This window comes from Hypanus sabinus, chromosome 18, assembly GCF_030144855.1.
Source record: "Hypanus sabinus isolate sHypSab1 chromosome 18, sHypSab1.hap1, whole genome shotgun sequence".
Taxonomy (NCBI): domain Eukaryota; kingdom Metazoa; phylum Chordata; class Chondrichthyes; order Myliobatiformes; family Dasyatidae; genus Hypanus; species Hypanus sabinus.
This window is the reverse complement of record NC_082723.1, coordinates 31,978,170-32,001,885: the sequence shown is the minus strand read 5'-3', so window position 1 is coordinate 32,001,885 and position 23,716 is coordinate 31,978,170. Positions and strand designations below refer to the sequence as shown.

Sequence of the window (23,716 nt, the reverse complement as noted above, 5' to 3'; positions counted from 1 at the left end):
ATTTTTTTTCTCCTTGCTATTTTTTATATATAAGTTACCTGGATGAAGAAGTAGCATGGTGAGTTAGTAAGTTTGCTGATTACACTGCACAGCCTAGATTGTCAGAGGTTACAGTGGGACATTGATAGAATGCAAGACTGGGATGAGAAGTGGCAGATGGACTTAAACTCAGATAAGGTTCGTTTTGATAGGTCAAATTTGAATACAGAATATATTATTAATGGCAAGACTTCTGGCATTGGGGAAGAGCTGAGAGATCTTGGGGTTCGTGTCCATAGGATACTCAAAGCTGCTGCACAGGTTGAGAGTGTTAAGAAAGCATATGGTGGCATTCATCAACTGTGGGATTGAGTTCAAGGGCCTTGAGGTAATGTTGTGTATTCTTGTGTTTCATTCATTGTCTTGTTGCATCATCTAACTTTTTGTTAAGCTTCAGGTGATGTACCACTACCCTGACATGCTCATGTAAAATGTCCTAATACAATTTTATATTCATTGTTCCCTCAATGATTGCAAGCTGTGCAGACACTGAGGCAGCAAAGGAGCCCCAAACCATGATGCTCCTTCCACCATGCTTCACAGTTGCAATGGGGTTGGACATCAGCCATCAAGCTCTTGAACTAGGGGGATAACTTCACTTACCCAACACTGAACTGTCCCTACAACCTCTGGACTCACTTTCAAGGTCCAGATGCACCCAATTTTTCCATTGCAACATGAAGACCACTCTAACATTTGCATTTATTTACTGTAAATGGCCACAGGAAAATTAATCTTGGGTGTATATGGTGTACTTCGATAATTTACCTTGAATTTTGAAATGACTGTTGCTTTGGGCTGAATTTCTGTGAAATCTATACATGGCCATATGGTTAAGGACAAAGAGCGCTCCAACCAAGACCTCAACGGTGGAGCTGCAGGAAGTTGATGACACATCAGAGCAGTAATGAGGGTAGAGGAAGGCTGCAGCAGAGAAGGGTCCCAGGTCAAGTTGCGTTCCATGCCATTAGGCCCCAACATCAGTCTATCAAGGACCATCAATCAACCTCCCCATGTTAAACAAAATCACACACAGACATTCTCCATTCACAGCTGACCCCTTGGGAGAACACCATAATCAGCTTAAATGATCGCGGTACTACTACTATTCAATGAAGGCCAGCGAAAAGCAAGTGGGTTATTCCATCTTTGATGCAAAGTGTGCAGATATTCATGAGCAAGCTTGAAGTTGCTTAATTCAAAGTGTCATTTTTACTAAAGATGCCTCACTAAATATCACTATACCTTCCATTGATATGAAGTTGACTGCAGTTACACTTTGTTTTTAACATTTCTTTTGTTAGGGAAAGGAGCTAGTAAGTAATTCAGCCTAGACGGTGTTTTCTTGTCAAGCAAGTGCATGAGGATCAGATGGTGACAAATTATAAAGCACATGGAAATATGAGGATAAAAATTTAAAACTATACAAAATTATGATTACTCAGAACCAGGTTTAATATCACTAGCATATATTGCGACATTTATGGTTTTCTGACAGCAGTGCAGTGCAATACATAAAAACTTTGTAAATTACAATAAGAAATATATATATTAAATAAGTAGTGCAAAAACAGAAAAAAATTAGTGAGGTAGTGTTCATGAGTTCATTGTCCATTCAGAAATCTGATGGAGGGGAAGATGCTGTATGTCTGAAATGTTGAGTGTATGTACGCTTTCAGGCTTCTGTACCTCCTTGATGGTACATGGCAACATTTGAGTCTGGTCAGTGAGTGGTGGTGTATGGGGTATTATTGCATGGATTCTCTACCAAAGCTGCCAAGGCACTCATGTTCATGAGCTATTTTTGAGATGCTAGTTTTAGAACTATTATTGTCAAGAGTTCATTGTGTGGTGTGGTGGGGGTGTGTTATTGGAATTGCTGAAAGCCTACAGCTCAACCTTCTCAGTAGGCTCCAAAGTTCTCATTTCTGTGTATTTACTTGTGCAAGGTATGATTATAAACTTTGTTCACTATCGACCATATTCTGTGTCTTAGTAATCTTCCTCAGTTTTGAATGTATTCAACAGGTGAGCAGCCATGTTCCTTGAAAATTTTCCTTAAAATGAAGAATTTTCACTCAAATGGCCTTAGTCCAAGATTGCTTGATTATTGCCATTATCTAAGAGAGCTCTTTTTCTAGTTCCCATTCCATAGAAGTTTTGATAGACATCACAACATCCCAGAAATCCCTCATCATATACATTATTTTGTAAAAGAAAATGTATATTCACTTTGAATTTAAGTATTTTAAATTAGTTGGACATTTCTGAACAAATCAGCTTGCATGACTGCCCTGGTACCAATTCTCACGGTGAGATACAAAATCAACTTGTGATACAGGAAGGAATCCCACCATTGCACGGACTGTAAAAGCTCCCCAAATTTCTGACAATGTTAAGTATCAAAGTGGTGCATATTTGAAATACTTTTCAATAAAGAAATGGCAAATGTGATAAGTTGAATGTGTGTGTGTGTCTGTATATATAAAATAAATTCTTTGGTGTTCGGAGAAGTGACACAAATGTGAGATGTCTCTGATTTTTGAAAAAAAATTAAGTAAATAGGAACTAAAGAAAATGCCTTCTGAGAATTGCACCAAAATGTATATTGGTCAGTTTGTCAGTGTTGGGAAGTGTATGGATATGCATTTTGTTAGAAGGAATAAAAGCATATTGTTTTCTAAATGGGGAGAAAATTCAAAAATCCATGCGCAAAGGGACTTGGGAGTCCTCATGCAGGATTCCCTAAAGGTTAACTTACTGAGGAAGGGAAATTGAATGTTAGCATTCATTTTGAGAGCACTAGAATATAAAAAGGATGTAATGCTGATGCTTTATAAGGCATTGGTGAGGCCTCACTTTGTAGTATTGTGAACAGTTTTGAGCCCCTTATCTAATGTGCTGACATTGGAGAGGGTTCAGGGGAAGCTTACAAGAATGGTTCTGGAAATGAAAGGGTTACCATATGAGGACAATTGGGCTCTAGGTCTGTACTCACTGGAATTCAAAAGAATGAAGGGGATCTGGTTGAAACCTGTTGAATGTTAAAAGACCTCTCAGAGTGGATGTGGGGGAGGATGGTTCCTTTGGGATGGGAGTTTAGGATAAGAGGAGACAGCCCCAGAATAGACTGTTCCCAACCTATTTTTATGCCATGGACTTCTACCATTAACATAAAGGATCCATGGACCTCTGGAATAGAGAGACATCCATTAGAATGGAAATAGAGGTTTTGAGGAGGAATGGCCTAAATTTGCTAGGTCTCATGGTCTTAATATTCAATGTACTTTAATAATTGACTTGTCTAATATCAGCTTGACTAGTATCTTAATCAAAGCTGATTCTCCAGTGTAATACCAAGAGAGCATTTAATCACAGTATTGTCCCTTGGGCTACATGTGACGGTAAACAAGAATTGCATTTTCTGGTAGAATAGGGGACCCTTCCTCATTTTTTTGAGTATTTCTTAATTCTTCAAAAAGTGATTGTATTGTGAGATCTTACTGTAAACCTGCATTTTATTTTGATAGCTATGGTCACATGAAAAGTAATTCTTCCCTCAATTTGGCATGTCTGGAAGCTGTGATGATAACAATTTCTTTTTCTAAACTCAGCATGCAGCTTTATCTGTTGGCTCTTAATTCATCCTTGACGCATCAATATTTTTGAATGCTGTAATGTTCTTTCCGTTATATCTGGAAAATTTGCAAGTAAAAATTACTGTGCTGATTGGATAACTTGAGATAGCGAGTTCTTTATTGGCTCTTAGCTGTTCTGTGGGCTAAGCTATTTTTAGTGCAATTTTTAATGTAGCTAGTTTATATTTAATGCACTAATTTATTAATGCACATTGGATGAAACATTTCCTGGGTGTTTGAATCCAGAACACCTCAACTGATGATACACAGCAGAGCCTCCAGCATTTTTTGAGGTGAGGTGGAGAGAAGAGTCGGAGATAAAAATTTCTTACAGTTTCAGTCTCAATTTTCGTTGCCTGGCATACTAAGGATTTATTTTCTAAATAGGAAGCAAATTCAGAGATCAGAGACGCAAAAGGATTTGCAGTATTCCCGAAAGTTTAACTTGCTGATTGAGTCAGAAGTATGGAAGATAGATGTTATGTTAGCATTCATTTTGACATGACTTAATTATGAAATGAAGAAATGTGATGCTGAGGCTTGGAGGCATTGATCAAACTGCATTTGGAGTATTGTCAGCAGTTCTGGCCCCATACCTAAGAGAGCTTTGCTGACATGGGTAAGAGTCCAGGGTGTGTTCATGGGAATTATTCCAGGAATGAAAATGTTAACATAGAGGGTTTAATAGCTTAGAGGATTGGGGGGTGGGGGGGTGGAGTTTTGAAACCTACTGAATATCTAAGAGTGGATGTGGAAAGGAAGTTTTCTACAGTGAGGGTATCTAGGACCAGAGGTGCAGTCTCATATAGAAGTGTGTCTCTTTAGAACAGAGATGAGGAATTTCGTTAGCCAGAGCATGATGAATCTGTGGAGTTCATTGCCACAGTTGGCTGTGGAGGCCAAGTCATTGGGTATATTCAAAGTGGAGGTTGATAAGTTTCTGATAAGTAAGGGAGTCAAAGGTTTCAGGGAGAAGGCAAGAGAATTGGTCTGGGAGGGAAAGTGAATTGGCTGTGATGAAATGGCAGACTAAACTCAAGGGGCTGAATAGCCTAATTGTGCTCTTATGGTTTTATGGCCTTTCAATAGTAGTTCCAGTAGTTTTGGAATATTGACCTGCTGAATTCCTCTAGTCTTGTTTGTTGTTCAAGATTCTCAGTCTCATGTCTCTATCCCCCCTGCCCCCCCCCCTTATTATTCTTAACTCCAGCAAGTACAAACTCAGAGCCATCAAATGCTCCCCTTACTTTAGCCCTTTCATTGCTGGGATCATTCTTGTGAACCACCTCTGATCTCTCTCCAATGGCAGCACATCTTTTCTTGCATAAGGGGCCCAAAGCTGCTCACAGCTGCAGTTTGACCGTCTACTTTTATTTTTTCCTGAAGGACTTTATTGAATGTCTCACATAAAAAAGCCAAATTTCCCTTAATGCTGCTGCAAACTGTAGTGTCCATTTTATGCATGTGTCTACAGGAAATGCTTTGGAAAGGATCATCTTGGATATGTGGAAAGTATTTGGAAATGATTTTTAAAATATTATTGGCACATAATAAAAGTCAAGCAAATTGGAGTGCACTGTAGTCAAATGAAAAATAAACTAATTAGAAATTGATGGCATCATAACAGAATTTTAAAATTGTGGTTGTTTATTTTGTATATTGATCACTAAAATATAAAATTAGCTAGGGAAGCAAATACAGACATTAATGTATATTTCTCCCCTGACAGAGTGTGAAAGGATTGTTGCAGTGACTCCATCTGATTCTGGCCAAAAGTGCTGGATAAAGCCAACACAATGAGTTCCCTTGAAGCAACAATAAAGACTGAGAAAAGAGATGATGAAATTGGAGTGAATACTGAGTTGTGGCAAGATGAATCCAAAGATCACAAGAGCAACAATAACGTTAATGAAAACGCACGTGAGGTAGCGGAGATCTGTGTTGTGATTGGTGAGGATGGGGCTCAACGCTGCTCTGAGCAGAATCAACCTAATAGTCAAAACAGTGGTAAATATTAACATGCAAGTCTATCTGTATATCTATATGTGTTGTGCCTGCTTCCTCTAATGACAAACACCATTTGGGATGAATACCTTTTTTTGTTTTAAGCTAGCAAATTATTCCAAAGCATTCCAGAGAATGCTTTGAGAGACGAAGTAAATAATAGGGCAGATATCGAGAAGCTTCGACGTCCACAAGCATATTTGCCGACAGAAGACCAATAAAATTGGAAAAACTCTAATGAAGCCGTAATAAAAGTTTGGAGTGTGTAATTTAGCCAGCTATAAAATATAAAGCTGTGGGATTTGGCAGTACCATTTCACTCCATCAAATCAAAAGCAAGTCAGCAATATAATAGAAGCATGAGACTGAGATGTTAGAATCTTGATCAAACAAGACTGGAGGAATTTGGCAGGTCAGGCAGCATCCAAGGGAGGAAAGGCTCTGAGCTTTCAGTTAAACTTTACATTTCTGGTGCGGCATTTCGACCTGAAATATTGATAGTTCATTCCTCTCAGGGTTTTCACCTGAAGGGTCAACAGTTCCTTACCTTTCACACTTTGAAATGGAAGATAAAACAGCTGCAAATCCCTGCAGATCTGATGACGCCGTGGTCTGTCTCAGAGACTGACATTAGAACATCTTTCAAGAGGGTGAACCCTTGCAAGACGACAAGCCCCAATGTTGTACCTGGTAGGACACTAAAACCTGTGCCAACTAGTTAGGACTGTTCAAGGACATCGTCAATCTTTGCAGCAGTTGGAGGTTCCCACCTGTTTCAAAAGGGTGATAACCATACCAGTGCCCAAGATGAGCAGGGTGATCAACTCAACGACTGTCCCCCCAGTGGCACTCTCATCTGATGTGATGAAGTGCTTTGAGAGGTTGGTTATGGCCAGAATCAACTCTGCCTAAGCAAGAATCTGGACTCGCTGCAATTTGCTTATTGTCATAATAGGTCTCAGCAGATGTAATCTCACTAGCTCTCTACTCGGCCTTGGATCACCTGGACAATAGTAACACTATTGTAATAAAAATAGTAATAGTCAAGCTGTTTGTTGATTTCAGAGGTGATCAACACAATCATATTCTCAGTTCTAATCAATAAGCTCCAAATCCTGGGTCTCTGTACCTCCCCTCTGTCTTTAGATTTCTGAATGGACAATGAACCCCTGAATTGCTTTCCTTGCTTTTCACTATATTTATATATATTTGTAGTTTTTATTATGTATTGTAATGTACTGCTGCCATAAGATAACCAATTTTATGACATATGCCAGCCTTAGTAAGCCTGATTCTGATCTGCTTGACCTGATTCAAGATGAGGTTACAGCAGCTAACCTTGTTCAAAATTGTCAAAGTACATATATATCACCATATACAAGCCTGTGATTTATTTTCTGATGGGCATTCACAGTAAATACAAGAAACACAAAAGAATTGATGAAAGACCTCACCCAGCAGGGCAGACAAACAGCCAGTGTGCAAAAAAAATGGACCAACAAACTGTAAATACTAAAGAAATAATAATGTGAGCATGAATAACACTATGTTGTGTCTGATGTTATTTTCTGCAAAGCGATTCTTGCTTCCTCTGGCATTTTTTAAAGTTTTTCTCACCTTAGCATATCAGTAATTTAAACCTCCAGTTAACTGTGCCAGCTGGCCTGCACTTGCATGATTTTGTGTTGTTTTTTGTAAACTTCTTCCAACCTGTTGCTCTCATGTGATCTTTCAGTATATTGCTTCCTTGTACAATTCTCTTTAATTAAGTCATTACCTCCTCTGGGCTCAGTATCATTTCTTTTGGGGATTTCATCACAAGAATATCTAAAGATGCACTTCAGTTAATGGTAAACTTTTGTAACTGGGAAATATACCGGCCAATTTGCATCCAGCAAGCTCCCATTGAGAGCCATATTTATTTAGAGATACAGCTCAGTAAGAGGCCCTCCTGGTCCAACAAGTCCATGCTGCCCAATTGCACCCATGTGACCATTCAACCTACTAAACCATTTCATCTTTGGAATGTGCGAGGAAACCGGAGCACCCAAAGGAAAGTCATAAGACCACATGAACATGAAAACTTCCTGATGCTACTGGAATTGAAGCCGAGGTGCTGGCGTAAGATCTATCATGCCACCTGTTTGTGATCATAGAATAGCAAGAGGTAAGTATTGGCCAGGATAGTGGATGACTCCTCGTGCTAATAGGGCTTTTGTATCCTCCAGAATGTGTAAAAGAGGACTAGGTATTAACATCACAACTAAAGACCTGCTGCAGTATTTCTCAATACACTCATGAACTAACCTAATTCTTGGTGCTCAAAATAAACTTGAACCTTCATATTTCTGAGGTATGAGAGCTACTCATGGTGGCAGGGCCAACAATGTGGAATGTACCTGTTATTTTTTCTGCCATCCAACAAAATTTCTGTATGTTCTGATATCCTCAGAAGCCAAGCTGATTCAATGAAAAAGGTGTTGTTGCTGATAATAAAATATGAAGACAAAAATAACTGAGCCTAGAACATGCACTCTTACATCTCATTATTTCAGTGGTTCCCAACCTGGAGTCGAGGACTCCTTGCTTAGGGATATTAGTTCATAGTGTAAAAAAAGATTGGGAACCCCTGCCCCTGCTTTATTTACTTGTGCATAAGGAGAACAGTATGGCTTCTGTCACCAACACTGTTCTGAAGCCAGGACAGAAAATAGCTATTTTATACAAAATTGGATTATCTGTTACAGCTACTTGCCGTATGCAATAGAGGTGTTGAAAGTGCATCAAAACTTCAAGCAGACAGCCAATGAAGTTAGTTAAGACAATTGTACCTTAGTTGGGTGTATTTCACTTTCTTTTATTCCTATCTAGTCTGTCTCTGGAACCCCTAATGTAAGGTCTCCTTTTTCCTAATGTAAGCCTGTTTGTTGTCTTTAATCTTTGCCTTTCCACAATCTACACAAAGACTTTTCTGTGACACAATAGACAATAGACAATAGGTGCAGAAGTAGACCATTCGGCCCCTCGAGTCTGCACCGCCATTCTGAGATCATGGCTGATCATTCACTATCAATATCCAGTCCCTGCCTTGTCCCCATATCCCTTGATTCCCCTATCCATCAGATATTTATCCAGCTCCTCCTTGAAAGCATCCAGAGAATTGGCCTCCACCATCTTCCGAGGCAGTGCATTCCACACCTCCACAACTCTCTGGGAGAAGAAGCTCTTCCTCAACTCTGTTTTAAATAACTGACCTCTTATTCTCAATCCATGCCCTCTGGTACTGGACTCTCCCAACATCTGGAACATATTTCCTGCCTCAATCCTATCAAATCCTTTAATTATCTTAAACGTTTCAATCAGATCCCCTCTCAATCTCCTCAATTCCAGCGTGTACAAGCCCAATCTCTCCATGGGTGCCCAATTGCACCCATGTGACCATTCAACCTACTAAACGGTTTATATATGGAAGAAACCTTGCTGTCCTAGCAGGGAATTCTCACAAAGCTTTAACGTTTTGCTAGCTAAGTGATCGACTGCTACTGTAGTCTTGCTTAAAATGGTGGTGCATATTGGTGAGAATTTAAAGCTCAAAATTAGTGAACATACAGTGGTGTGACGGTTTGCATGATACTATTACCATGCTCCAGGCTCCAGGCGATCCAGAGTTCATTTTCAACGTCCTCTGAGGAGTTTATTCCTTCCTCATTGTGACCACGTGAGTTTCACCCCACAGTCCAAAGGTGTACTGGTTAGTAGGTTAACTGTTATTGTAAATTGTCCTGTGATTAAGCTAGGGTTAAATAGGTGAGTTGCTGGGCAGTGCTGCTCACTGGGCCAAAGGGGCTTGTCCTGTGCTGTACCTCCAAATAAAATTAATTTCTAAGTCTGTGTCTACATATTAGTTGTACCAAGTCTGAATTAGCGATTTGGAATCCTTTTTAAGGTGAGGTAGATATCTTCATTTTTATTTAATTATTACATAATTAAAGTCTAAGACATATTAGAAAAGCTTACAAAAATAGCCTGAAGCTATCAACAGCAGAAATGGACGTTAATCTTTTTAAGCTTCTGACTAAAGAGAAAAGCAGCCAGTTGGCTTAGGATCAGTTCATTGTTTTCTTAACATCTTTGACTGACATCTCCAAAGCAAACTTCTCAGTTTATATGTCCAGGTATTTAGTTCAACATGTATAATTCTGCTAATAGCGACTTTAAGTTTTGTATTTTAAAATTTTATTGGTTTCCTCTCACTGTAATGATTTTTGCAAAAATACATTTTTTTATCATTTGAACTTGTTTAAGTGTAAGGTATACAATTTTTACACATTTTTTCTTTCACATTATCCTGCTTGCTACTTGAATACTGTACCTACCAAAGATGATAAAAATAATTCTGAAATTCTGTTCATTCTGGGTGTAATGTAACTAGTTGCTTTTGGTTATTGACATTCTTGCTGGTTGCTGGGTAAAGCAAAGGACATAGCAACAACATCTTAAGGCCTACATGTACAATTTATGAAAGTGACATAAGACAGATATGTGGCAATTGATAAGCAAATCTGCTGATTGGCCTTTGTGAAACTGAAGCTTCCTTCTATTTTTGCCACTGAAAAGGTCAAACAATATTGCAGACATCGGTAGCTGGATCACTTCAGACTTTGAGATTTTGTGCCATTAGGCAGTGTTAATCCAAAATATACTGTGAATTAAGGAAATATTGTTAAGACTAACATTTTGCTAGCATATTCTTAAGCCCATCTTTGCTACTGTGGCATAGGGTCTGACAGCAACTCATCTTGGTGTTTCCTTCCTCTCCCAGGGATGAGATCTTTGGAAGTTCTATTTGTGTTTCTATAGCTTTGGGTTTTTACAGGGCAGGGTTGCTAGTCCTATGCCCGACTCTTCTCCGTTCGCAGCTAGGCTTGAAACCATCCATTGCTAGCATGTTGGAATTGACAGAATTCAGATGAAATATAATTTATAGTGAAAACTGAGAAATTGAGTCCCTTATGCTTTATTGCATGATTGTGCATTTGCATGCTTTTAAAGTTTGCAAGCACGCTAATCTTATTTCTATCTGTTCTAATGTCTAAATGCATTAATGGTCGAAAAGCATCAAGAAGCTAAATTGATGTTTTTTTTAATATGGAGTGGTTGGAAATTTTACTCACAAAACAGTATTAATTTAAAAAGAAGTATGGAAGGAAACAGGAGTCCACATTAATTTGCAAAAAATTAGTGTTAACTGAAAATACCAGAAAGTAGATGCAAACTACAAGAACTCCATTAGATCCAAGTAGCTAATTTCTACAACTTAACAAATAAACTCTTGGGCTTCCAGCTGAATACAGGTATCGATTATAACCAGCATTTTGATGACAAACTCTGCCATCTTCATCACACAATCCTTTTTAGTTGAGACACTGAGATCGAGTCAGAAGTAATGCTTCAGCTTTATGAAACTCTGATTAGGCCACATCTGGAGTATTGTATTTCTCTACACGAAAGATGTGAAGGCTTTGGAGAGGGTGCAGAAGAGGTTCACCAGGATGCTGCCTGGATTCATGTTATCAGGGGAGGTAGACAGAAGAGATCGGTCTAATTAGCCATTTAATTAGTTGAGCACAACTTCATGGGGTGAAGGGCCTATTCCTGTGCTGTGCTGCTTTGTGTTCTATAGGATTGGAACCAGATTGGATTTGGCAGTCTGAGTTGGTGTCAGCAGGACTCTAAGCAGTGTTGATCATTAGCTGAGTGGACCCATTGCTGCTTGCAGCCATCACTCTTACTGCAGCGTAGGCCGCTGACAGCAGCTCTCCAGAGTCCTCTGTCCTGAGTTAGACCCCAGGTATAGTCCATTTTCAAAGATCCTTCCTTTCCCAGGGTCTTTGGAGTTTCTGTTGGTTTTTCTGTAGCCCTGTGTTTGTTTTTTTTATGGGATGGGATTACTCGCCCCATGTCCAACCTTCCTCCTGTTGCAGCCAGACTTGGGACTGTCTATGTTGGAATTAAACCCATTGCCACTGGGATTTTTATATTTTTCTAAGAACAACCACGCTGAAATCAGTGTCTCAACAGATCGGAAACTCCTGGCTGCACCAACAGCGTGAAGCTTATTAGTAGTGATTTGTCATTATTGCCTGATTAATTCCAGCACTAACACTCTACCCACAGGGAATACCTGAATCTGAATAATCCCCAGATGTCATTGTTTTTTTCAGTTTATTAAACATTATTGTTCCACAAGTTGAAAGTGGTAAAATCCCAATATAGTTGTTAAAAACATCTTTTTCTGTCCTGGTTGATTAGTTTCTTTGTGTATCATGAAGAATACATGATATTAGCTGAGTGAGCCTAGTAATTTCTAAAGTAGGGACATGTTCAGCACAACTTTGTGGGCCGAAGGGCCTGCTTTGTGCTGTAGGTTTTCTATGTTTCTAAGAAATGTCTGATTTAAATTATTTCAGAATAGCTCTTGATAATTTCAAAATTCAAAGTAAATTTATTAAAGTACATGTAAGTCACTATATTTGGGTACTTGCACTGAGTTTTGGAAAAAAAGGTCGTTTTGTACAGTGTGAGAAGTAGTTTCTGTGTAACCCTAAGCCTAGCATGTCTCACTGTAGTTATCCTTGGGCACCAAAAATTGTATCAATGTAAGTTCCTTTCTGAGGCAGCCCTGACCTTAAGAAATACTTCAGCAGGTGCACAGAAATGACAGAATAATTGTCCTCACTGTCATCAACAAAGTGAAAGAAATAATATTCATCAAAGGTGTAAAATTAAAGATAAATCCAGTATGGCCCCATTTGCACTGTTGTGAAGAGTCTGAATGAACTGTTTTTAGCTCATACCATTTTCTGCTACTCAGCCAGGATAATGACCTGCTTAAGAATAGGCATAAAGTAAGGACCACATGAGCAGAAGTTCAGAAACTCGTAGGAGTGAAGGGAAGAACCTAGAGCCTTTCCAACCTAATGTCTAACTTTTTTTCAATGGCTCCTGTTTCCCCATTTTTATGCCTGCTCTCTCCATTCTAATTTGAGAGCATCGTGAGCATGCTATGCTGATGTGTGAATGTGTGGAAACACTTGCAGGGTGTCTCCAGCACACACTTGTGTGTTGGGTGTTACGCAAATGACATTTCAGTGTTTTGGTGTACATGTGATAAATAAATCTGAATGTATTAACCTGTCTTGTAAAGATGATTTTGTGATTTGAAATATAAACAAAACTGCAAGTCAAAAATCACCTTTTCTGTCAAACCTGTCTTGGCAGGTTGTTAAGAATTTTTCCTTGGAATGAAATTTTGTCCTTGGATCAACCTGAGCTATCATAAGACCTAGGAGCAGAATTAGTCCATTCAGCCCCATTCTTTTGCCGCCTTCTCGTAACCTTTGACATCCTTACTGATCGAGCACCTATCAGCTTCATCTTTAAATATACTCATTGATATCCTCCACAGCTGTGTGTGGCAATGAATTCCATAGATTCACCACCCACTGGCTAAAGAAATTCCTTATCTGTGTTCTAAAGGGGCGTTTCTCTATTCCAAGGCTGTGCTCCCTGGTCCTGGACCCCCCACTTTAGGAAACCTCTCTACATGCTCCCTATCTAGGCCTTTCAATATTTGAGAGGTTTCAGTGAGATTTCGCGCTCTTCCCCCCCCCCCCAACATTCTTAACTCCAGTGAATACAGGCCCAGAGCTATCAAATGCACCTTGTGTGTTTACCTTTTCATTTCTGGAAGATTCGCTATATCCATTCTTTAAGGATGGCATTCATCATTTGTCCTCGCCAGTGTTCTGTTTGAGTTACTTAAAATGTACTAGATGAGGGTTAGCTATGGCCTTTCTGTATTCTTTCACCAATGTTGTGGATACTGATTTCTTCATTCCTTCCAACAGATCTTGTTGAAAGCCCTGGGAAATCAAACCAAATGAATGACCAGGAGGAAAGCATGGAGTGGAAGCCACAGCAACAGGCCTCACTCAGTGAGTAAGAGTAATTAAAGTTTATCAGCATGCTGCAAGGAAGCAGATTGGTACCTATAATATGCAACAAATGTCACTGTTAAAGTCCAAAAATCTCTAAACTTGATGACAGCCATCATGGCTAGATACTTCCTAAATTTTACTCTGTTTGGTTATTTCTTTGCTTCAGTCCTGAATGGTTGACCTCCTGTTTGACTCTGATGACTGGATTTGGATACCCTAGTGGGGGAACCATTACTGTGAAGTCATAAGAATATGTAGGTTTCTATAAGGCCAGTCTATTAAACCTTTCTTCACATGTTAGGAATGGAGCAGCATCGTAGTTCAGTGGTTAGCATGGTGCATTAATGCACCAGCAACCCAGATTCATTTTTTGTCACTGTAAGGAGCTTATGCGTTCTCCCCATGACTGCTCGGATTTGCTTAGGTTGCTCTGTTTTTTCCATACGGGTTAGTAGTTAATTGGTCACTTGGGTGTTATTGGGCAGTGTGTGCTTATTGGACCAGAAGAATCTGTTACAGTGCTGCATCTCTAAACTAAAAATAAAATCCAACTTGGTGAACTTTCATTGGTCCTCCTTGAGCAAGCACACCCTTTGTTTAGTTATGGAGACTAGATCTGTATATTGAATTCCAGTTAGAGACTTAGCATGACCCTGATTTTCAGAAAGGTGCCTTCGCTTTGTACTCAATCCTTTTACAGGGGGAGGGTGAAATCTCGTTTGCCTTTCACATTGTTAGCTGTACCCACATACAGTGAGTGTACAAGTGCATCCAGTCTCTCCAAATACAAGGGGCTTTCAATCTCTTTGTGAAATAAAACAAACTTGTATGTTTCCAAAGTAAAGTATTTTTTTGCACTCTGTTCCATCTGCATCCTTCTCATAGCCCACACTGACACTCGACTTCTGTACCATCAGCAAATTTATGAGATTACACTTGATCCTCTCATCCAAATATTAATATACTGTAGATTGTAATCTTCGAAGTTCAAAGTAGGTCTGTTATCCAAGTATATATGTCACTATATATTTAGATCCATATCCTTGTGGGTATTTGCAGTAAGTAGAAAGAAACACTAGGATCAGTGAGAAACCACACACAACAGATGGACAAACAACTAATGTGCAAAAGACGACAAACTGCAAATACAAAATATTGGGCGTTTAAGTTGTAGTCCTTAAAAGTGAGTCCATAAGTTGTGGAATCAGTTCAGTTTTGAAGTAAACCACTCTGGTTCAAGAGGGGTAATAACTTCCTCAGACTGGTGGTGTGGGGCTTGAACCTCCTGTACCTCGATGGCAGCAGTGAGATGACAGCATTGCCTAGATGGTGGGGTGGTCTTTGGATGTTGCTTTCCTGCAACAGCGTTCCTTGTAGATGGGCTCACATTCATTGCAATCTCTGCGCTCTAGGATAACAGTTTTTCTCATTGTTTTCTGTTTGTGAACTAATACTCCCCCCCATACCTGTACATTGCTCCCGATCTCGTGCTTCAATAACCCTTTGTGTGCAAGATGTACAAGTATATCACGTTGACTTGCTCCCCATCATTAATGCTGTTCGTTACTCTCAGAAAGCTAGTATTTACCAGGCAAAATGTCCCTTGATAATCTTATGTTGACTCTGCCCAATCTTACTGTGTTTTAAATATCCAGTTATCACTTAATAACTTGTGTAAATGCAGTTTTCTATGTCCTGAACAAGCTGTTTTGATTTTTTTACTCATCCATTAACAAGTTCTAGAAAAGGAAAATTCTGCACTAAATTTTGTAATGTTAGATTCAAAAGATGTAGGTGCAGTGGAGACATGAGATCTTGGAGCGCTTGGTGTTTTAGCATCATAACAAATTAACATTTATTCCATATAATTTTGTGTCCAGTTTACAAATCTTTAAGATTTTATTCAATCTGATGTTAATTCCTCTGAAGGCTATAAAGAGCACTAAAGTGTTCCTCCGGTAATTATCCTGTTAATAAGATTTATACTGTTTGGTTAGCACTCATTTTGTGTTTGCAATAGCCTTCTGGTTCTCGAATTAATTAGATAATCAATCTAGACATGAAGTGTTTGCCATACTATAGCATCAGTTGTATTACAGTGAAGTACTATACTGGAAATATTTGGTGATACATCCACTTTTAAGACAGGTTTGCAGCTATTAAGACTGCTCCTTAGTCAGGACTCTAATCAGCAAATTCACTGTTAACAATTTTTCTTTTTTGAGAAAAGGGTGTAGATGTGTACAGACATTTAATAAATTTTGAAGATCAGCTGGCTTACTCAATTGAGCATTGCAGCAGTTGGAAGTGCAGTCTGTTTAGCTGGGGCATGCTCAATCCTGTTTGAATAATTTTGAATCTACCTAGCAGTACTGAAGCCTGCCTGACAGTTGGTATTTTTTTAACAAATATCTGAACTGTTGTAAGCCTACAATATCTATAATCCATCACCATTGCATATTGAATAAGCAATGTTCATCTAGGTAGGGCTTAATTTGGAGTGGGGAGCTGGAAATGAGGCAGTACTGTTGCTTCTAATAATTTGTCAATTTTGTGTGTTTCTGTCTATCGATGTTGGATGAGCAGAACTATTGGGGTACATAATCAGTATTTTCTGTGGTTCATTAGAATTTAAAACCCTCCATATACAGCATGAATTTATTCCCATTCTAGCAGTTGATTTTTATACCTTCTACAATTGAATTATAAACCTTGAAAAGAAAACAAATTACTTTCCTCATATCACAGATCTGTTCACCAGTATAGAACGTAATTAATATAGAGATTGTGGAAAAGTATACTGCTCTGTCATCCTATTCAAAGCCAAGACTCCATGGGAACAGAATGCAGGTATGGATTGATCTGTTCCTAAACTGAAGTCCCTTTACTGGAAGTGATGTGGTAAGTGTTTCATAAATAGTTTTTTCTAAACAAGCAATATTCAGGTCCTAGATTCCTTCAAAAATATCTTCAGTTTTGAAATATTATTTCAGCTGCATTCTGTATTCTCAGCACCAAGTAACATCAAAATATCAGCAACTTTTTTATATGAAAAAAAGCAAAGTGTGTTTTGAACAATCTTTTACTGTTGGTGCTTTGATCAGGATTTTAGTGTTAATAACTTTGTAGTTGATGATTGGTTATTTAGGTCTGCAAGAATTTGGTCATGGTATGACCATGGATAGTTAACCCTCTGAGTACTGACTGTCCAAAACTGTAAGATTGCATCGAATTTTATCATTTTTGTCAAATTATCATTAGAAGGAAACTTTAAAATGTATATTTGAACAAAGAATTGTATTTTTATTTGATGCAGAAATGCTGGTATATTCCTCAAAGATTAAACTTTTTTTTTGGAAAGGGTAACCACGAGTGATGTTGCTTTGTTTGATTCATCCATCAAGTATCATTGTAGAATTTAATGTCAGGAGAAGCAGAGATGTGACTGTGATATTTAGGAGTGGGTTCAAGTTGCCACATCGTGATTTTTGTACTTGTTAAGACTGGTTAAGACTATGTTTGAAGTGTGGCACTGGTACAGTGAATTTCAGCACAAGGGATCTGCAGTTCAGGGCAAAGCATCATCGGAAACAAAAGCCAGGGTTAGAAAATAGAATTATATCAGGATGATTTTGGGAGATTGAGGTTGTGGAGATGAGAAGATTGCAAGAAAAATGCATAGACTTATGCCTATGATACACACTATGGTTTAAAGTTTGGCTCTGAGCCTATTGCTAGGGTTTGAAGAATGAGATCTCGTTATAAGGCTTAGAGTGAATGTTTCCAATAGTGGCAGAGTCGTTGGGTATATTTAAAGTGGAGGTTGATATGTTCTTGATTAGTATGGGTGTCAGAGGTTACAGGGAGAAATCAGAATGGGGCTGAGAGGGATAATAAATCAGCCATGATGGAATGGCGGAGCAGACTCAATTGGCCAATTGGCCTAATCCTGCTCCTGTGTCTTATGGTTATTAGGTAAATCAAGGTAAGGTATGTCAAACTGAGAAGCAGTCCTACAGCCGGATGCATACACATGCAGTGCAGAAATAAGAGGCCATTTTCCCCAGCCTTCAATGATCCTGCAATGCGATGCAGTCAGCACACTGAGCCAGTAGAGGAATTACCTTCTCCATCCTGGTCACTGTGCACTACGGGATAACTGTCCATTAGGTAACCATTTTGCAGATGGCACCTTAATTTCTCTCTCACCTGTTGCTTGAACTCTTTGTTCAAATTGATGTTACAGACTTGTATGATGGGAGCCTAGTGCAAACACAGTGAGTGTTCACTTTAATAAATCCAGGCACTAGTTGTACCTGATTCTGTGGTGGGAATAGTTTGACAGGTCTGGGGGATGATTAACACTCAGATTGCATTGCTGCTATGAGCTCTCTTCTGTCATTTTGCCAGGTTTTTGTACCATGTGATGCAGTGCTTCAGCTTTTTGCATTTGCATTTCTTGTGCCATGAATTCCTTATTGCACGCCATTGCATTGCCTGTAGCAGACACCATGATTGTGAGAAGCTCCCGTCACCTCAGCCGTGAACTCTTTGCTCCGCTTCTAATGGGCATGTTTTCCAGTTCAGCTTCAGAATGGATCCAGTCTGTTTTCAGCATTATCTGTGCTGCTGTTTGGTGACTTCCAGGCTTTTCCTGGCTTGTTAGTTAATTTTCACCAGTTTTAGTTAGGCTACCATGTTTTCATTTGATGCTGTTCAGTTTTAATTGACTTACAACCTGAGTGACAGAACCACGCATATAAAGCAGAGTCAAATAGTCTTTAGCAGTCTCTCTGAATTGAGAATGATTTAAAGTAATAGAAAAGCTTAAAGTAAATTTATTATTGAAGTACATGTATGTCAACATTTATAAACCTGAGATTCATTTTCTTGCGAGCATTCACAGCAAATATAAGTAAAAACCATAGAATGAATGAAAGACCACGCATAGCAAGATGGACAAGCAACTAATGTTCAAAAGACAAACTGCATATAAAAATGTAATAAATAAGCAATAAAGATCGAGAACCTGAGAAGAGTCCTTCAAAGTGAGTCTTTAGTTGTGGGAACAGTTCAGTGTTGAGGTGAGTGCAGTTGAGTGAAGTTATCCCCCCGGGTTCAGGAGCCTGATGGTTGGGGGAAGTTGCTGCCAGTAAGTTGCCTGTTCATTTCTACTGCGTTGTCACATATTGTTACTGCACCGCTTGCTGTCCTCGCTGCTCTGGCATTTGATCTTTGAACTCTCTCCATTACATTGAGCTTGTGTATACTAGGCAAGGGAAAATCGTGGGTAGTCTTAACAAGAGACTAGTGTACATGGCTTAAGATAAACTTAATGTTTGTTGAGAAATTAGTGGCTGGTATTCCTGTCTCAATGTGAGATACTGAATCTGAGCAGTGAAAAGCCCCTGTCTATAGTCTGACTCCTTCTTTGTTTCAGGGGCCTATATATGTGGTGCCTGTGGAAAGAAATACAAGTACTACAGCTGCTTCCGGGCACATGTGAGAGCACACCTAGGTACACGCTTTTGTTTTCAATGCAATTATTGGCTTAACCCTTTGAGTAGCGACTTCCCTTTTTACAACTTATGCATACATCTAACACCTCCAAAACTACCTTCAAATCCTAAGTGTACTAAGATAGAATTAGAATCATCTCTGGAATTTGACAGCATTTCTTCATTTGCAGTGTTTCTTGAATAAAATCCAAAAAGTTGAAAGCTTGTTATTCTTTTTGGAGCTAATCTGCTCCTCTAGTACTCAAAGGGTTAACTGCAGTAATAGTAAACAGGATTCTGCAGATGCTGGAAATCTTGAGCAACACACAAAATGCTGGAGGAACTCAGCAGGTCGGCAAGCATCTATGGAGGGGAGTGAAGAGTCAATGTTACTGGCTGAGACCCTTCAGGAGTAATGGTGTACTTCTGACCTCATCAAAATGACATGATACAGAACTACAATGACTGTGAATATCCGCTGTTTAAGTAGATGTTAGTAGCAAGTGTGATAACATCCAAATAAAAATGGGGTCAGGCAACATCTGTGGAGAGAGTTAGATTTAGTGTTGCAGGTTGGTGATTGGAAGCACGTTGGAGTACAGCTGTAAAGATGTCTTACTGCAATTACATGAGAACTAGATGAGGCCACACCCTGAAGTTTTAGCTTTGTTGCCATTAAGGAAGTACAATAAAGGTTCACTAGACCAATTCATGACATGGTGGGTGTTCTGTCTGAGGGGGATGTGGGTAGACCAGACTTATATCCCCAGAGTTTTACAAGAATGGCAAGGAAATCATTGATGCATGCATAATTCGTGTACTATGCTTTCCTGAACTGAGGAGTATGGTGCCGGCTACTTTAGACTGACATAAGAATTTTCTTTGTGGATGAATCTTTGGAATTGTCTACTCATCAAGACTGTGTCAGCTCATTTATTGCCATTAAAACATCAATGGATTTGTTTTTGGAAATTAGAGAAATTAAGGGACATTGGTCAGTGCAGCAACAAAGCTGAGATCAATCTTGAGCAGTGGAGCAAATCACACAATATGGGATATAGGTAAATCATGATGTGCATGAGAAGACATAACTACTTCCTATTCTGTTTTTATGTAGCTGGGAAAAGTTAGGAGCAAAATTTTAAAGTGATAAAAGAGGGTACAAGTTAGTGGATATCAGAAAAAAGTGAAATAGGGTGAGGTTTAATATCATCACATGTGAAATACGTTTTCTGGTAGCAGTACTTTGCAATTCCTCAGTTTAAAAAAAACTAAATTACAGCAACAAATATATATAATTTAATAAGTAGTGCAAAAAAGAATAAGATAGCATTTGTGGGTTCTTTGTCAATTCAGAAATCTGATGGCAGAGGTGAAGAGGCTGTTCCTGAAACATTGAGTGTCTCTCTTCAGGCTCCTGTACCCCTTCCTTGATGGTAATAATGAGGTGGGCAAATCCTGGTTGGTGGAGGTCCTTAATGATGGATGCTGCCTTTTGAAGGTATCCTCCGTGTTGGGGAGGCTAATGCCCATGATGGAGCTGGCAGAGTTTGCAATTCTCTGCAGCCTTTTCTAATCCTGTGCAATGGTCCCTTCATACAGAGCAGAAGGCAGTGGTGTTGGCTGAAGGAAAGTGGAAAAAGATAGTGAATAACACAAGGTACTTAATTTCAGCGTTCACTTAACATATTCATGTTTGCATCTCTCCACGCAAAGCTTTGTTATTCACTGGCCTTTAGCAGGCTTCATCCATAATTCCTGGGTCAATCAATCCCTCCTGGTATCTCCTAATGCAAGATTTCTAACATTACCCAATTCTGTGGAAAGGTGATCAACTTGAGACAGTGACTCTTAATTCTCTCTCCAGAAATCTGCCTAGCCTCTTGAGCATTTCCAGCATTGTCTTTTTATTACAGATTCCCAGATTGTGCAGGGTTTTGCATCATTTTGTAAATGCAGTTTTGTGTTATAAGTAAGTGGGCATGCACTGTTACAGGTTGTTCTGAGTTAATGAGCAACTTACTTCTTTTCACAGAAAATGAAACCTCTGCATCAGCTGAAAATTCTCCACAGGCAAGTGAGTAGTCTGCCTAATCTTCCTTAATTGTTTGGTAATCACCATTTGAGCATGGTGGCTTGCGGGTGAGAGGAGCCAGTGATGAGTCCAAGGACAGAGTGTACAAGAATCTTGCTGCTTCAAGCTCCTTCAATCTGTCTGCCACAAAAGGTGGCCACTCATTTCAATTTGACTTCCCATTTGGACATGTTGGTCCATGGCTGCCTCTGCTACCTTGATGAGACCAAACTCAGGTTGAAAGCCTATTCTGTCCACGTAGCCTCTACTTCGATGGTATGAATATTTATTTCTGTAACAGCCAGTAATTTATTCCTCCCTCCTCTCTTTTTCCATATCCCATTCTGGCTCTCCCATTGCGCCTTTACCGTACCATACCTTCCCTCGTATTCTCTTATCTGCATGAATAAAGCAGATAGCTTTAATGCGGTTGTAAAGAAAGCCGCAGAATGTTGTAAATTCAGCCACCTCCATCATGGGCACAAGCCTCCCAAGCATCAAGGATACTTTCAAAAGGCAATGCTTCAAAATGGTGACAAACATCATTAGGAAATTCAGAAATCTAATGGCGGAGGGGAAGAATCTCTTCCGCAATCATTGAGTGTCTTCATGCTCCTGTACCCACCTCCTTAATGGTAGCAATGGAAAGAGGGCATGTCCTGGGTGATGGGGGTCCTTAATGATGGATGCTGCCTTTTGAAGATGTCTTCAATGCTGGGTAGGCTAGTGCCCATGATGGAACTAGCTGAGTCGTCAACTTTCTGCAGCTTTTTCCAATCCAGTACCAGATGGTGATCCAACCAGTCAAAATACTCTCCATGGTACATCTGTAGAAATTTGCAAGTGTCCTTGATGACAATGAGGTCTTGGTAATGAGATGTCATAATGAATAATAATCCACTGTTGTGCCTTCTTTGTAATTGCATCAATACATTGGGCCCAGGATAGATCTTCAGAGATGCTGACATCCAGGAACATGAAACTACTCGCCCTCATCAGAGGCAGTCAAAGATGGCAGCTCTGAACACCTATGCAAAATGTCAATGAACAAACTGGTGGAAAGATCTGGGGGAAAAGGCACTAGGAGTTTGAAAATTAAAGTCTACAGTGTGCAATAAGGATTTAAGCTTGTCAGTGGTTTGTACTTGAGAGGGGTGCCACAATAACAAAGAAGTTAGCACAATGCTCATACAGCTCAGTGTCTTGAGTTCAGAATTCAGTTCCATAATTGTCTGTACGAAGTTTGTGCATTCTTTCCCTGAGCGAGTGGGATTTCTCTGGGTGCTTTTGTTTCCTCCTATTTCTAAAGACATACTGATTTGTAGGTTAATTTGGTCATTGTAACTTATCCTGTGATTAGGCTAGGGTTAAATAGATGGGCCGTTGGGCTTGTTGTTTCGTGCTGCATCGCTAAATAAGTAAAAATAAAAGGGAATACAAACAGTTTACTGACCTTGAATTTCCTCTACCTTTTTATTTCCAGAGAATTTTAGGTATATGTGTGACATTTGTGGCAAGAAGTATAAATATTACAGTTGTTTCCAAGAACATCGGGATTTGCATGCAGTCGATGGTATGTATTTACAGATTGCTTAAATTTGCTGTACACTTCAAATAACATATTGGCGGAAAAATCCAGAAGCCGTTCTGTAAATCACATCTAAACTTTAAGAACATGGAACAGTATTCAACAGGCCCTTCCCTCTCACGTTGCCCTCTAAGGTGCCTACCTAAGTTTCTTTAAAGTCCTTAAAGTGTCTGCCTCTACCACCTCCCTGGTAGGGTGTTCCATGCACCCACCTCTGTTTTTAAAAACAATCTACCTCTGCCATTTCCCCTATACCGTCCTCCAAACATCTTAAAATTAAGTCCTCACATTAACTATTATGTCTTGGACAAAGGTGCTGGCTGTCCACTCAATCTATACCTTTTATCTTGTACACCTCTATCAAGCCTCCTGTCCTCATCCTCCATTTCAAAGAGATGATCCAGGCTGTTTAAACGAGACTTGTAATGGGGTTACCACAGAAATCTTCCATTCCTGAGACTGAGGAGTAACCATTGCTCCTTTTCCAATTTCAGAATCAGGTTTATTCTCACTGGCCTGTGACGTGTAACTTATTAACTTAGCAGCAGCAGTTCAATGCAATACATAATCTAGCAGAGGGAGAAAAAATAATAATAAATAAACAAGTAAATCAATTACGTATATTGAATAGATTTAAAAGAATGTGCAAAAACAGAAATAGTGTATATTAAAAAAAGTGAGGTAGTGTCCAAAGCCTCAATGTCCATTTAGGAATCGGATGGCAGAGGGGAAGAAGCTGTTCCTGAATTGCTGACTGTGTGCCTTCAGGCTTCTTTACCTCCTACCTGATGGTAACTGTGAGAAAAGGGCATGCCCTGGGTGCTGGAGGTCCTTAATAATGGACACTGCTTTTCTGAGACACCGCTCCCTAAAGA

The 23,716-nt window shown here is 39.4% G+C and overlaps 1 protein-coding gene across 17 annotated transcripts in view; it reads left to right on the top strand.

The window, feature by feature from the left end:
* Window positions 1-23,716, top strand: part of LOC132407464 (zinc finger protein 618-like) — a 110,493-nt gene that overhangs the window by 42,337 nt on the left and 44,440 nt on the right. For 3 of the 17 annotated variants that reach the window (XM_059994010.1, XM_059994009.1, XM_059994011.1), the window contains exons 2-6: window positions 5,407-5,684; window positions 13,592-13,678; window positions 19,122-19,199; window positions 21,215-21,256; window positions 22,737-22,826. In XM_059994010.1, coding sequence (XP_059849993.1) covers window positions 5,474-5,684; window positions 13,592-13,678; window positions 19,122-19,199; window positions 21,215-21,256; window positions 22,737-22,826 — 508 coding nt within the window. In that variant the 5' untranslated portion in view covers window positions 5,407-5,473. Of the gene's footprint in view, window positions 1-5,406; window positions 5,685-13,591; window positions 13,683-16,429; window positions 16,583-19,121; window positions 19,200-21,214; window positions 21,257-22,736; window positions 22,827-23,716 lie in introns of those variants that run through there. The other 14 variants (XM_059994014.1, XM_059994013.1, XM_059994017.1 and 11 more) reach the window with 12 other exon arrangements.